Genomic DNA, 15,885 nt, shown 5'->3' with positions numbered 1-15,885 from the left:
CAGTCCAATCTCTTCTTTGACGTCGTTATTGCAGTTCAGTACCGCCTTTACCGTCATTATTCTAGTCCTCACCTTCTTTACCGTCTTTATTTCAGTTCTTATCGTTGTTATATCGCTTTTATGGGTGTTTTCACGTTCATGGTGTAGAATCTATGTCAAACTATCACTAGGCTCATAAAACTATCCATGAACGTATCCACAGTCTCTACAAAAACCTTATCAAATGTGGGTGGTTGTAAATCCGAAATGTTTGCGAATATTGGCCTTATAAGTTAACGCTCTGAATTATTAGTGAGGCGGGCCAGGCTTTTTTTTTTCAGTCGTTGGAATGTTGGAATGCAAATTTACACCTATATTACAAGCCCTCCCTTCCTCAGCCATTCCCTCGACATTTCCTACAATATCAGTGCCAGACCCCGTTCCGTTCCTGGCGAGCTGCCACTGAACTACTTTTACGAGGTCATGGCTACATCCAACGGTTTTATTTTCCTTGTTGGTAATGGCGTGGCGCAAGTAAGCCAAGAAAAAAAGTACTGAAAAACTTAAATATGTGGAAGAATCTGATAGCGAATAGCAGTATAGAAGCTTGCGTTGGTTTTAGAGTCGGTAATAACTGACATCGCTTAGTAATGGAGAGCTTGGATCACAGTCATAAGCTCGGTATTGTCAGACGCTTCCACCATTCACATCAACTATTTACAAAGGCTGAAAAGTAGATTAATCGGGTTTTGAGACTTTTTTTTCTTAGGTTCATGGTACAGACGAAGGGTCAAACTTCCAAAAGGGCCATAAAGCTACCCCTGAAAATGCCCAAAACTCCTACGAAAGCCTTGTCAAATATGTGTACTTGGGCTCCCGAAATGTTTAAGAATACAGCCCTTTAGTCTCCTGCGGCGGCCCGGCCTTCAGTACGTGACCCAGATGATCCGTTAGGGCCGGGCGTAGCACTGTTGACCTGGACGTGTTGCTGCTGGCTGGTTAGTGGGCTTCCAGGCGCCGGAGTGGAAATGCAGACTAACAGGTGTCGAGTGTGTCCGTTGCGTTGGTTCAAGTATTTTAGCGTGACTGAACAAACCCAGACAAGTTTAGATGTGGGTGAATGAATATAGATGAGGATTTAGTCTTTGCACCGCCCTAGATCACTATTCATTATCACTCATGAGTTGTTTAAAGGAAATCCAGATGTTCAGGGCGTTCATTCAAGGATTTTAGCGTTCGTCCACGCGTGACTGAACAAACCCAGACGAGTGTAGATGTGGGTGAAGGAATATAGATGAGGATTTAGTCTTTGCACCGAACTAGATCACTATTTATTTTCAGTCATGAATTGTTTGAAGGAAATCCAGATGTTCAGGGCGTTCATTCAAGGATTTTAGCGTTCGGCCAAGCGTGGCTGTACAAACCCAGACAAGTGTACGAGTGGGTGAATGAATATAGATGAGGATTTAGTCTTTGCACCGAACTAGATCACTATTTATCATCACTCATGAGTTGTCCAAGGCGTTCATTCAAGGATTTTAGCGACGTCCAGGCGTGGCTTTACAAACCCAGACAAGTGTACGCGTTGGTGAAGCAGTGTAGATTAGCATGTACTCCTCACACCTCTCTCCCACCACAAGCTCAAAGGGTCAATGGAACGGAGATGAGCACCGCCTCCACGCGTAGTTATAGCGTATGCTCCCAACGTTTACGAACTTACCAACATTTTTTTTTTTTTTTTTACAACAAAGGAGACAGCTCAAGGGCACACAAAAAAAGTAAACAATAATAAAAAAAAAGCCCGCTACTCGCAGCTCACAAAAAGAATCTAAAGAAGTGTCCGAAAGAGATATTAACTTTCTTTTTGCCAATCAAGAGTATTAATTAAAGTCTGATATACTGTTTGGTGTGGCTACAGATGTGAGAGTACCTTTAGTGGCCACGGGCGGGGTAGTGTACCGCTAACATGGCCACGGGTGAGGAGATGTACTGTTTGTTAAGGCCACGGGTGAGAGAGTACCCTTAGTTAGCAGTCAGAGATAAGCCGTTTAATATTGCTATGGGAAATGTGTACCGTTAGTGACCTTAGAGAAGAGGGAATATATATAACTGTCATGTTTATTCATACAACAATCATGGCGAACAAAAGATAAATTAGAGATATCCTCGTGTGCCGGTTGGTGGTATGAGCGTGCCAGAACCTTAGAGCAGTATTGCCAGACGCTTCCATCCCTCACACCAACCATTTTCAAAGGACAAAGAGATCAGTCGGGTCCTCATGAGTGTTTTTTTTTAGCTCATGGTACAGAAGAAAGGTCAAACTACCACCAGGGTCATAAAAGTACGCCTGGAAATGCCCAAAACTCCTACGAAAGCTTTGTCTCTGTCTGTGTATCATCTATATATGTATCAATCTATCTTACAGTCTTTCTATATATGTATCTATCTATCAATTTATCTATCTATCTGTGCTTCTTGAATCTTCTCTCGACTTGTTTTCTCCTTGCATTGCCTCCTGTTTTCTGTTCTTTTTTTTCTTATTTACAGGTATTCGCACTAAACAAATTGCATACTATCTTTTTAATTCTTCTTTGTGCATCTTCATCTATTTCACTTCCTCTCGGCCGTACCTTCTTGCTTGTTTCTTCCTCGAATTCCTCCTTCCTCCTCACCTCGCATTTCCCGTTTTCTTTATTTTTCATCTTTTTTCGCGTTTTCATCATTTCAATTTCTATTTCATTTTCTATTTCTCTTCCTCTCAGCTTCACCTTCTTGCTTGTTTCCTCCTTGAACTCCGCTTTCTTCTTCCTCTTTTATTTCTGTTTTCTTTATTTGTCATCTTTTTCGCATTTCATATATTTCAAACATTTCAATTTATATTTCACTTCCTCTCCGCTTCATCTCCTTGCTTGTTTCCTCCTTGAACTCCTCTTTCTTCTTCCTCTTTATTTCCTGTTTTCTTTATTTTTCATTTTTATTTTCGAATTTCAAATATATCAATCATTTCAATTTCTATTTCAATTTTTATTTCAATTTCTATTTCACTTCCTCTCAGCCTCACCTCCTTGCTTGTTTCTTCCTTGAACTCCTTTTTCTTCTTCCTCTTTATTTCCTTTTCTTTATTTTTCATCTTTTTCACATTTCATATATATCAGTCGCCTCTTATTTTCATCCTTCCTTCGTGTAGCTTTTCATATAATCCTTCCTCTCGACTTCTGGAATTCATTTTTATCTGTTCTCATTTCGTTTTATTCTCAGTTTCAAGTCGCTTATATATTTGGTATTTTGCTCGATCGTTCTTATTTATTATTATTATTATTTTCCGGCGCTTCTCTTCCCGTCTTGCGTCGTAATTTCCTCTCGCCTTCAGTCACTCCTTTTTCCTTTTTATTTTATTTTTCGGTGTAATGTTTTGGATTAATTATTCATGGTGCGAAACCGGTCTGCTCCGCCTCTTGTTTTGGTGACCGTCTTTTTGTTTTTGTTTTCCTCGTGCATCTTGTCTCACTAATTTTATCTGCATCCCTTCCCATCCTTCTTCCTTCCCTCCTTCTCCTTTACCTTCATTCATTCATTCATTCCGTCTTCCTCTTTTGTTCCATTCATCACTTTTACACTTCCCTTTCCTTCCTTTCCCTTATCTTGCTTTCCATTCCCTTACTTTCCCTTCCCTTCCCTTCCCTTCCCTTCCCTTACTTTCCCTTCCCTTCCCTTCCCTTCCCTTCCCTTCCCTTCCCTTCCCCTTCCTCTCCTTGCCTTCCCTCCCCTTCCCTTTCCTCCCCTTCCCTTTCCTTCCCTTCCCTTCCCTTTTTTCTTTCCATCCCTACCCTCCCTTGGTCCATCCCCTCTTTTCCCTTGCCTTTCCTTCCCTTTCCCTTCCTCTTCTTTCATTCCCTTCCCTTCCCTTGCCTTCCTTTCCCCCCATGGTTCAGCCCTTCCTTCCTTCCCTTTCTCCATCCTACGTCCCTTCCCTTCTCTCCTTCACTTTCCTTCCCTTCTCTACCTCCCTTCCCTTTTCTCCTTTCCTTCTCTTTTCTATCTCTTCCATTCTCTACTTCCTTTCCATTCTCTACTTCTCCCTCCCTTCCCGTCTTTCCTTTAACGTCCATTGCTCTTCCCCCCTTCCTTACTGTTCCTTCCCTTCCTCCTCCTCTCCCTTCCTCCTCTCCCCTCCTCCTCTCCCTCCTCCTCCCTTCTCTCCTCCCTCGGTTGGTTAATTGTATCAAGACTTTTGAAGATGATAGTTAAGTTCTTTCCTCCTCGTTTTCCTCCTCCTCCTCCTCCACCTCCACCCCTACCCTCTGCTGCGCCTAAACTCCACTTTTTAACTTCTTTTTGAATCTTCCACCTCGCCTGTCTTCGCATCTCCTTCCACATTCTTCTTTTTTTTTGTATATTAATATACTTTCTCTTCTTTCCAATTCGTGTTTGTTTGTTTTTTTATCTCCATCCATCTGCTTTGCCTTTCTTGTTTTCCTTCATTTCGTTTCTTGTTTTTCCGTCTGTTCTATTTCAGTCCCTTATTTTTATTTCCTTTTTTTTTTTGTTTCTATTCCTTATCCTCCTTTCCCTTGCCTTCCCTTCCTTGTCTTTCCTTTTCTTTCCTTTTCTTTCCCTTCCTTTTCTTTCCCTTCCTTTTCCTTCCCTTCCTTTTCCTTCCTTTTCTTTCCCTTCCTTTTCCTTCCTTTTCTTTCCCTTCCTTTTCCTTCCCTTTCTTTCCCTTCCTTTTCCTTCCTTTTCCTTCCCTTTCTTTCCCTTCCTTTTCTTTCCCTTCCTTTTCCTTCACTTTCATTAGGCTTACAGGAGCTGCCATGTATAGGCCAAACTGCCTCTTGCAGACTCCATACGTTTTTATGTAACTCATTTTCCTCCATTCTATCCTATTTTACCCTTTGTCTAACCCTTGTATCTCCCCTTTCACCCTTTTCCCCTCCATTCCTCCACACAACTGACCCGTTTCCACCCTCATTCTCTCTCTCCTTCATTCCTCTGTCCACCTCCGGCATTCGCATTTTTTCGTCTTTTAATTTCATTCCGTTTGACAGATCGGCTCTTGAAGGGGGGACTGGTGGGAGAGAGGGAGAGGCAGGGTGGAGGGAGGAGGCAAGGGGTACAGAGGAGAGGAAAATGAGGGGGAAGGGGTGGAGAAAACGAGGGGAATACACATTGATACACAAGAATATAAGGAGACTACAGGAGACGAGACGGCCTGCGTATGGCAACTCCTGGAAACGGGTTATTCAGCATATTCCCTTCCCATCCATATATACCTCCGTTTAAAGCTTTCAACACCCACGAAGAAAGGCTTAGGAGGATGTTGAATAGCCACACCGAACACTGGGCAGGACGGAAGCGCAGTGTTCACCGTCAGTAGTATCGGCAGCGTTAGGAAGGTAGGTGGAAAGGGTGGAGAAGTGGATTGGATATGTGTACTGCGTGATGAGATAGTGGAAAAGTGATATATAGGAGGGGAGTAAAAAGGAAACAGTGGAGGGAAAGGATAGGTGGAGAAGTGGAGTGAGTGGAGTAGGTGGGCGTGAGGCTCCTTGGTGTTGTGTTGTCGGGCGGGATAAGTGATTTAGGCGGAGCTCTCGTAAACGGATCTGCATACATTCTCGTTTTATATGACTCAAAATTAATTCTTGCTCCTTGGCGCGCTATCCATCCCTCTCGGTTTTTTTGCCTGCCTTTTTTTTTTTTTTTTTTTTTTTTTTTACCTCCTCATCTTCATCTTACCTCCTCCTCCTCCTCCTCCTCTTGTCTGTTCTTTCCTCGCCGAAAACATATCGCTTTCCACCTGTGCCTGGTTCTCCTCCTCCTCCTCCTCCTCTTCCTCCTCCTCCTCTTCCTCCTCCTCTTCATTTTCTTCTTATTTCTCATCCTTATTTTTCTCTTCCCTGATTTCCTCTTCGTGATGCGCTTTCCTTTTTCCTTTCTTTTACTTTTCCTTATTCAGGTTTACGTCTTTTTTCTCCTCCTACTCCTTATCTTTCTCCCTTTCTTTCCCCTTCTTCCTTCCCTTTTTCTCCCCCTCATCTTCTTTCTCCAACATCTTTCTCCACCTCCTTCGCTTTACGGCTTATGTGGCTCCCTGTGGTCCGTGTGATGGCGTGTCATTCCCTCTCGTCTCTGATTCAACTCGACGTGACTCGCTTCGCCTCGCCGCCGTAAAACACGTCTTGATTTTCCCCTCGCTGATCGCATTCCACGGCTCCTCAGCGGGAAGGAAATCGGCCCCTGAATGCTTTTGGCTGGAGCTCCTTATCTTGGCATTCAGAGGGTCAGTGTTGTTCCCGCTCTCTGACTCGTCTTAAAACTCTCTCTGGGACTGACTGACTTTTCGAACGGCGCCTCAGCGGGATGGAAATCGGGCCCTGAATGCTTTTGGCTGGAGCTCCTCATCTTGGCTTCCTTCCCTCAGAGTGCCATTCAGAGGGTCAGTGTTGTTTTCGCTCTCTGACTCGTCTTAAAACTCTCTCTGGGACTGACTGTTTTCGGCTATCCTGTTCCGCGGCGCCTCAGCGGGAAGGAAATCGACCCCTGAAAATGCTGTTGGCTGGGTTGAGTCTCCTTAACTTGGCGGCTTCTGGGAGTGGTATTCAGCGGGTCATTTTTCCGCTTTCTGCCTTGTCTGAAAACCCTCTTGGCCTGTGTTATTCTTTATTGCAACGAAAAGGATAAAAATGTGGAAAAAAGACGTTATTTTTCAGCAGTGAATGAAACTTTTGCATGGAAATTAAAAGCTGAGACAAGTATAGGAGGAACTTCGAGGCTTTCCCTAACACGCAGAGATGGAGAGGGAAGATGTGTAGGTGGAAGAATGAACAGGGTGAGGAAGTGGATTGGATATGTGTACTAAGTGTTGAAATTGTGGAAGGGTCATGCTAGGAGGGAGTGAAAAGGAAATAGTAGGTGAGGGAAAAGGAAAACTTAGTATAATTACCACGGAGAGGTAGAGGTGGGTGCATCCTCCTCTTAATGCTTGCTGCCTTCTCCTCGCTGCCTCCGCCGTCCCTCGCCTCGTACATCCGCGAACTACTCCCTAATCAACGCCCCTCGAAAAATTACTCGCAAATTGTCTGAAAACCCTCTCGGCCTGCGTTATTCTTTATTACAACGGAAATGATAAAAATGTGGATAAAAGACGTTATTTTCCAGCAGTGAATGAAACTATTGTATGGAAAGGAAAAGCTGAGACAAGTGCTTTTCTTTATTTTTTTATTGACGCAGAAAAGGAAATCGTTTTATAATTATCATGGAAAGGTACAGGTGGTTGCCTTTTCCTCGCTTCCTCCTCCGCCGTCCCTCGCCTCAATGCATCCGCGAGCTTCTACTAATCAGCGCCCTCCTGAAAATTACGCGCAAATTTGGATGCATTAAGAACTTGGTGTGTTAAGTTAGGGCGGCCGAGGAGTACGTACCAGGCCAACGGAGTCATCACCATACACTCTTTTTCCCTTTTTTTTTTTCATTTTTCATTTTAATTTTTTTTTAGACTGAATACACAAATAGGAAAGAGTGGCATTCAATTTTGCTATCCTTTTTCTCTTTCTAATCTCTTCGTTGTCATTGATTTCTCTCTCCATCTGTGTCTTTCCTTCCTTCCTTCCTTTTTTTCTTCATTCACTGATTTCCTTTCCTTCCTTCCTTTCTTGCTTCCATCCTTCCTTCCTTCCATCCTTCCTTCCTTCCTTCCTTGCTTCCATTTTTCCTTCCTTCCTTGCTTCCATTTTTCCTTCCTTCCTTCCTTCCTTTCTTGCTTCCATTCTTCCTTCCTTCCTTCCTTCCTTCCTTCCTCTCTTCCTTCCCCTTCCTCTCTTCCTTCCTTCCTTTCTTTAAAATAAGTCAATTCACACTGTCATGGGGGTGTTTTTTATCGTTAATATTGTAAGGGGTGGAGGTTCCCGTTTACTTATTTGGACGGAGCACGCAGATAGGGACATTTTTTTTTCTCTAGTTAAATCCCAGTGTCCGTCTCCCTGTACAGCAAAACGATAACGACGCATTTCCTTGCCTTCCCTACAGATGCCTTCTTCTACGCCGGCACCACCGCGAAGCCCAGCGACAACGGCATCATCATCCCCGACGAGAATGGCGGGTGAGTGGGAGAGAGAGAGAGAGAGAGAGAGACTCTGCCTGACCTAACTTCCCACTCCCTCAAATAACATCCTTTTCAACCCTTTATGCGTGACCCGGCGTGACCTTACTTCCCTCCCCGCCAGTGTGGAGCCGCTCGGAGCCTATCGCAACAAGCACGTGACCCTGACGCTGCCGGAGGGGAAGACGCTGAAGGACATCAAGTGGTTCTCCGTGTGGTGCCGCGCCTATTCTGTGAGTCCCGCAGGAGAGAGAGAGCAGAAGGGAAAGGGAGGAGGCGGGAGTATGGGGATGAAGGGAGGAAGGGAGGATTATCAAGAGGAAATGGGGATAGAGAGTGAGCGAGAAGGTTTGTGAAGTAAATAAACAGTGTATGCATAACGTAGATATAACACAGGAAAGAGGGAGCAATGGGAAGACTGTGGATTGGAAAGGAAGAGGAAGGAGGTGGAGACTGATAAGGGGATTTGAAAGGGAAGAGAGAATGTAAGGAAAGGGCAAATGGAGAAAGGGGAGAGAGATATGAGAGGGCAGTAGTAGTTGGGGAAACAGACAAGGAATTAGAGAGAGAGAAAGAGAAAGAAGGAGATGGAGACAGATAGATAGATAGATAGATATAGAGAGAGCAATGGCAGGCTTGTGATGAACTATGGAGAGGCAATGAAAGATGGGGTACAAAATTCAGTCGTAGAAAGAGAGAAACAGGGAGATGGAGACAGATAGATAGATAGATAGATATAGAGAGAGCAGTGGCAGGTATGTGATGAACTATGGAGAGGCAATGAAAGGCGGGGTACAAAATTCAGGCGTAGGAGTGACTTACAACAAAGGGAAGATCAGAGTCGTGGGATATTCAGAGACGGAGTGAAGAATAGAAGAACCTTTTAAACAACAGACAACAATTGGTTAAGGGGGCTATTACACTGGGCATATTTTCCGTGGATCTTCAGTCAAACCACGATTTACGCTAACGTGGTTCTCAATTGTTTGTTGTTATTGCTGCTGCTGATGGTGAGTAATACCGCCGTCCTACAGTGAAATCTACCGTAGCTTTGGAATATCGTGGACACATCAGAAAACCACGGAAATATGAGAACTACGCCAGTGGAAATCGTGGTTTGACTGAAGATCCACGGAAAATCTGCCAAGTGTAATAGCCCCTTAACGCTGCTCCACCCTCTCAAGTCACTTCTTCCCTTCCAACCCTCTCTCTTTCTCTCGCCCCCAGGTTGACTTCGGCCACGTGATGATGAGCAACAGCCTTGAGTACCCACGCCCGCAGAAGATTGAGGCGATCCCGACCTTCCAGCACGGCGTGAGCTCCGACCGTGTGGTGGTTGTGGACGCCCAGACTTTCCTCATCCCCAACTTACACTACGACGGACAGGCGCCGGGTGAGTCCTAGGTCCATATTCTTCACCCGGTAGCTGCGGGGATCATGTTTCTTAAAGGCCCCTCTAAGCGAGAAAAATGAGAAGAAAATCATGACCCACACAAACCTTTTCATAATATATAGCAATGCATTTGTGATCAGTTTATGCATCATCTATTTTAGGGGGTTTATATCATGGCAAAAATTTGGCCCGTCGCTAGTACACGGCAAAGCCACAAATTTGTCCCGTTGCGGCTACCGGGTTAAGAATATGGGTTTTTTTCTTTAAGTTCGTCAGACATTTGTTGAACTACTTATTTATCTTTTTTATGTGCCTGTAGTCTCTCGCGAGGGATATGATGGATGGCCCCACCCCGTTAGTGGCGCAAGCGAATTTTATTTATAGTGAGTGCCGTTATGTATGACTGACTGTCCTCGTGTAGTCTCCTTTATCCTCGTGTATCTTTGGGTATAGATATTTTGATGGGGAGAAAGAGCACCGAGGAGGAGGAAGAGAAGGAGGGGTCGGGAGGATGCGGGGGAGAGGGAGCCTTTAAACTTCGTGTAGTGGGTGGAAATAGATGCGGAAAGCCCAAACAATGAGGGACGAAGCTACAGTTAAAGTTTGTATTGGATTTTAAATGAATCAAGTACTAGGACAATGGAGGCGGAGGAGGAGTGCGAGGGTAGGAGGAGGAGCAGGAACAGGAGTAGGAGAAGAAACGGCAAAAAGGTGGAATTTTGCGTATGAAAAGAACAGAGAAAAAGCAGTAATAGGTGAAGAATCAGGGCCGTTGGTTTGGTTAAGAAAGAGAACAGAAAGGAAGAGGAGGAGAAGGAGAAGCAGAAGGAGGCAGAGAGTGAACTTTTTATTGATGATGAAAGAACAAAGAGGAGGAGAAGTGCCAGTTAGAGGTGTAATTATTTTTTTGGATGAACGAAGAACATAAAAGAGGAAGTTAAAGAGAAGCAGCAAAAGATGAAAAACGAGATTGTTGGTGGTCACGAAAGGAAGACGAAACAAACAGAAAAAAAGAATAGGAGAGAGAGAGAGTTGGAGGAGGAAGTGGAGATTGAGGGTTTGGGACAAGAGGAGGAGGAAGAGGAAGAGAGAGCAGGAAGAGGTGGTCAGTAAGGTTTTAAGAGTTTTGCGATGTGGAAAAGGAGGAGGAAGAGGAGGAAGAGGAGGAGGAGGGTACGGGAAATGAGTTAGGAACCCATGAAAGGTGGTAATGAGTGTACTGGAGAGAGAGAGAGAGAGAGAGAGAGAGAGAGAGAGAGAGAGAGAGAGAGCCCGGGTAAAATAGTAAGTGAAAGAGAGGCTGGCGTTAATAAGAAGCGGATGGGAAAGTTAGGAAAGCAATGATGGCGGAGGGAGGAAGACGCCGAAGGGGGAAGGAAAGGAAATCAAGGGACGGAAAATAAGGAAAGGAAGAGAGAAAAAGGAAAAAAATGTGCGTTGCGAGAAAATGAAATAAAAGAGGGATGAAAAATAAAGATGGAGGAAGTATGAAACAGAAGGGAGGAAGGGGAATAAAGGGAAGAAAATGAGGAAAAAAGAGAGAAAAGGGAGAAAAAAAGGACTAAAGGGCATGGCAAAGAAACGAAGAGGAAGAAAATAAGAAAATAAAGTTGTAAGGGGAAAATGAATAGAGGAGAAAAATGAGGAAAGGAGGAAAGAGAAGGAGGAAAAAAGGAGCAAAGACCATAGTGAGAAAAGTAGTGACGAAGAAAAAAATATTAAAGTTCGAGAGAAAAAAAATATGGGAGGAAAATGAAAAAAAAAAAAAGGAACAGAGGGCATGGCGATAAGACTGAAAGGGAGAGAAAGTTAGTTAAAATCATTTGAGGGGAAGAGAAAGTCGTAGAGGAAGAAGGAAAGGGAAGGGAGAGACGGAGGGAATGAGAAAATACAAAGGAAAGGGAGGAGAAAGGGAGAAGAAGGGGAGAAAAAGGAAACAGAGAGCATGTTGATATAGAGAAAAGGGAAAGATGAATAGTTAAAATTGTTTCAGGAAAGGAGTTTTTTTTTTATTTATTTTTATTTAGGGGAAGGGACAAATATAAGGGACAACAAACACTGAAAGAAGAAAGAAAGATACGTGAGGGAACGAGAACAATGAGCAAGGTGATAAAACAAAGGAGCAAAAGAAAGTTCGATAATTTGAGGAATGGAAGAGGCTGAAGGGCAAGGAAATGAAATGACGGAAGCTGAGGAAAGGAAAGAAAAGAAAAGAAAATACAGGGAAAAGGAGGAAGGATGGTCATGTAGAGTAAAGAATTAGACAAAAAGAACGGAGAAAACAATAGGAAAAAGTTAATATTGTATGGGGAGAGTGATAATAGTAAAATGGAAAGGGACATAAACGGACAAAATTAGATGAATGGAAGAGAATAAAAAAAGAGGAAAATATGTACAGGGGAAAGGAGGGAGAAAGATTTTGAAGAGTAAAGAATTAGACAAAAAGAACGGAGAAAACAATAGGAAAAAGTTAATATTGTATGGGGAGAGTGATGATAGTAAAATGGAAAAGGACATAAACGGACAAAATTAGATGAATGGAAGAGAAGAATAAAGAGGAAAATTTATACAAGGAAGAGGAGGAAGAAAGATTATGTAAAGAATGAAGGCAAAAGGATAAGCGGAAGAAATTGAGAAAGTTGATATTGGTTAAGGAAAGCGACGTTACAAAATTAAATGAATGGAAGAGAAGGAAAAGGAAGGAAATTATATACAGGGAAAAGGAGGAAGAAAGATTATGTAAAGAATGAAGGCAAAAGGAAAGGAGGAAGAAATTGAAAGTTAATATTGGTTAAGGAAAGCGATGATACATGGAAAGGGAAATGCTGTAAGGGAAGGAAGGGAGGAGAAATAAGAGAAGGAAAAGGAAAAGGGAGGAAGATTATAAAGCAAAGAAATATAAAAGAACAAAACAACAACAACAAAATATATACGGAGAGAAAATGAAGAAAAGGAGATGAAAGAAATCGAAAATAAGGAAAGAAGAAAGACTAAACAAGACAAAGGAAGAGAAAAATAAGCAAGGCGAATAAAGGAAAGTAGGAAAGAAAGAACAAGAAGGAAAGAAGAAGAAGAGAAGGAAACGAGAGAAGGAAAGAAAGAGGAGAGAGAGAGAGAGAGAGAGAGAGAGAGGGCGAACACTGACGAAAGGAAGAAAAAGAGATATAAAAAAGAAGAGAATAATGCGACAAAGCGGTAAAACGAAAAGAAAAAAGAAAAGAGAAGAAGAAAGATAAGAGAAGAAAGGAGAGAGAGAGAGAGAGAGAGAGAGAGAGAGGGTGTCATGTAACCGAAAGGGGGAATAAGGAGAAGCGAAGAAAGGAGGAAGCGAAGCATAGAGTGGAGAAACTCGTCTACAAGTTGAAAAGAAAAAGGACGGGATGAGAAAAAGAGGAAGGAATGTAATATGTTTAAACAGGGGAAGAGGAAAAAAAAGGAGCGAGACAAAGGGAGATTAGATGAGAGAGAGAGAGAGAGAGAGAGAGAGAGAGAGAGAATCGCAGTGAGCCAACCCAACACTTCCATCCCTGTCCTCAGCCCTCCCTGTCCTCAACACAGCCAATCTAACACGCTATCCCTGTCCATCCCTCCACCAGACGCCTATTTCTGGGTCGGCAATTAATTAATGGATCGCAGTGAGCCAACCCAACACTCTTCCATCCCTTTCTTCAACCCTCCCTGCCCTCAACACAGCCAAACTAACACGCTATCCCTCTCCATTCCTCCACCAGACGCCTATTTCTGGGTCGGCAATTAATTAAGGGATCGCAGTGAGCCAACCAAACACTTCCATTCCTTTCTTCAACCCTCCCTGCCCTCAACAGTCAATCTAACACGCTATCCCTCTACATTCCTCCACCAGACGCCTATTTCTGAATCGGCAAGGGAGCGCAGCCAGGCAACCAGGGACTAGGGGCAATCCAAACCCGCCCTCCTTGCCCTCAACACAGCCAATCTAACACGCTATCCCTCTCCATTCCTCCACCAGACGCCTATTTCTGGGTCGGCAAGGGAACGCAGCCAGGCAACCAGGGAACAGTGGTGCCAGATGAGAACGGGTCGGAGGAGCCGCTCAAGAAGTACTCCGGCAAGACCATCGTGATCACCCTGCCTGGGGACCTCACCGTCTTCGACATTGACTACCTGGGCTTGTGGTGCCGCGCCTTCTCCGCTAACTTCGGCCACATCCGCATGCCTCGCTCCCTCAACGTGCCGCCCTCCCTCAAGATGCTCGGTGTGGCGCCCCAGGTAAGGTTATCGAGGCGGTGGAGAGTGGTCTTGCCTCGCCATCTCCTTCGCCTTCAGTCTTCACTCTTACCTGTAGTGCAGTCATCTTCATCATCATCGTGTGTTTTGTGTTTAATGAGTTTTTGGGTTTTCAGGTTTATTTCTGGAGATGCGAAGGTAGTTATGAGTTAGTGGTATTAGATCTTTCTTTTCTATTTGTTCTTGTTTTTATTTTCTTCTTCTTGTTATTCTTCTTATTCTTGTTTTTCTTCTCCTATTTTTACCTTTTCCAGCTACAAAATATTCTTCTACTACTACTACTACTACTACTACTACGATAAGATGATGCCTCCTAGATTGTACATACACGTGTCTTCTTAAGTCTGTCCTCTCTGCATTGTGTGTGTGTGTGTGTGTGTGTGTGTGTGTGTGTGTGTTTTCTTGATGACCTTTATGGATGTCTTTTTTTTCTTTTTCTTTTCTTATTTCTTCTCTATCTGTCCTCTTTCCGTTATTTACCTCAATGTCCATTCTGTATAATATTGTATAGTGTATGTCTTGCGCGTTTCTCTCTCTCTCTCTCTCTCTCTCTCTCTCTCTCTCTCTCTCTCTCTCTCTCTCTCTCTCTCTCTTTTTTTGAATGGGCTGGATTTGTGTCAGTTCAGCACATGCATTCAGATTTTTCCTTCCCTCTCTTTTACTTCTGTTCCTCTTTCACTTTAAACACACACACACACACACACACACACACACACACACACACACACACACACACACACACACACACGAGAGTCACACCCATCCCACAACCTGTATACCGATTCTCCTTCATTTTCCATTTGGTATTCTATGCATATTCAACGACACCACCACCACCACCACCACAACGACGTCCCTCCTGACCCACGCACGCCAAAACTGAGAATATCTTGTGCTCTTCTTGGGATATTGTGGGCGTTCCAGTCTGCGGGTAAACCTCCGTGTCGTAGCAACCCTGGGCAATACAATAACACGCATTCTTCCCCTCGTCACCCACACACATATTGTCTCGGTCCCGTTAACAGGCTGTGGGTCGCGTATTATTGCCTTGGTACTGTCTGGCGGCTTATATTGTACTTCAGGCTCATTAAGGGACGTAATTGGAGAATGTGAGAATGGAAGGGGTACTTTTAGGCCTAGTGTTGTCTGTGTATCTGTCTGTGTGTTCAAGGGTATGAAAAAAAATTGTAACTGGGGGATTTTCAAGATCTGTATTCTTCGGTGGCAACACTGCTTTCTCCTCGGGTCAGTTGTATAGTAATAGCTTTGAAAGAGTCTTATATCGTACTTCAGGCTCATTAAGGGACGTAATTGGAGAATGTGAGAATGGAAGGGGTATTTTTAGGCCTAGTGTTGTCTGTGTATCTGTTCAAGGGTAACTGGGGTATTCTCAAGGTATTTACTCTTAGGTGGCAACACTGTGCCGTCTCCTCGCTCCAGTCGTATATTAATAGCTTTGAAAGTCTCTCTAATGAGGTCAGGGTTAGGTTAATAAGTACTTGTTCAGCTGTAAATAGATTTAATTATTGTATATATAAATGTGAAGAAGAGAAAGAGCTAGCACACACACACACACACACACACACACACACACACACACACACACACACACACACACACACACACACACATGATTCTTCAGGCTCTGGCCGATGCTCTTTTCTTCCTTATCTGTCCTTCTAAAAGTGTGTGTATGTGTGTTCGTGTGTGTGTGTGTGTGTGTGTGTGTGTGTGTGTGTGGATTGTGGTGGAATGATTTCTTGGTGTAAATGCCTTTATTCTCATGCCCTCCCCTTGTCCACGTCCTCCTTCCCCTCTTCCCCTCCTCCCCTTCCTTCCCCTCCTCCCCTTCCTTCCCCTCCTCCCCTTCCTTCCCCTCCTCCCCTTCCTTCCCCTCCTCCACCCTCTCCTCCTCCTCCACCTCAATACCTCATTACTGAAACTAATGAAGTTCGTTTTTTCTGTAAATAATCTTTTTAACTTCTTTATTGTTATATATGCTTCCTTTTTTAACTGTATATAAGAATTAATATAAAAAAAGCTAAATTACTGTTTAAAAAAGATAGTATTCTCAGTCTCTTGCAAAATTCAGTTCCTGTTTTGAAGTTCTTTTGTGTTCAGTGTTTTATTTGCTGAATATAAGAATTAA

General features: G+C 43.6%; 1 protein-coding gene across 1 annotated transcript in view; it reads left to right on the top strand.

The window, feature by feature from the left end:
- The window catches only part of LOC126988049 (protein Skeletor, isoforms B/C-like), a 95,473-nt gene that overhangs the window by 52,715 nt on the left and 26,873 nt on the right, over positions 1-15,885 (top strand). Inside the window, exons 3-6 of the mRNA XM_050845842.1 lie at positions 8,005-8,077; positions 8,202-8,310; positions 9,305-9,470; positions 13,459-13,718. Of these exons, the coding sequence (XP_050701799.1) occupies positions 8,005-8,077; positions 8,202-8,310; positions 9,305-9,470; positions 13,459-13,718 (608 nt within the window). The remainder of the gene's footprint in view (positions 1-8,004; positions 8,078-8,201; positions 8,311-9,304; positions 9,471-13,458; positions 13,719-15,885) is intronic.

This window comes from Eriocheir sinensis, chromosome 67, assembly GCF_024679095.1.
Source record: "Eriocheir sinensis breed Jianghai 21 chromosome 67, ASM2467909v1, whole genome shotgun sequence".
Classification (NCBI taxonomy): Eukaryota; Metazoa; Arthropoda; class Malacostraca; order Decapoda; family Varunidae; genus Eriocheir; species Eriocheir sinensis.
The sequence above is the reverse complement of the archived record's forward strand: the minus strand, read 5'-3'. Positions and strand labels throughout refer to the sequence as shown.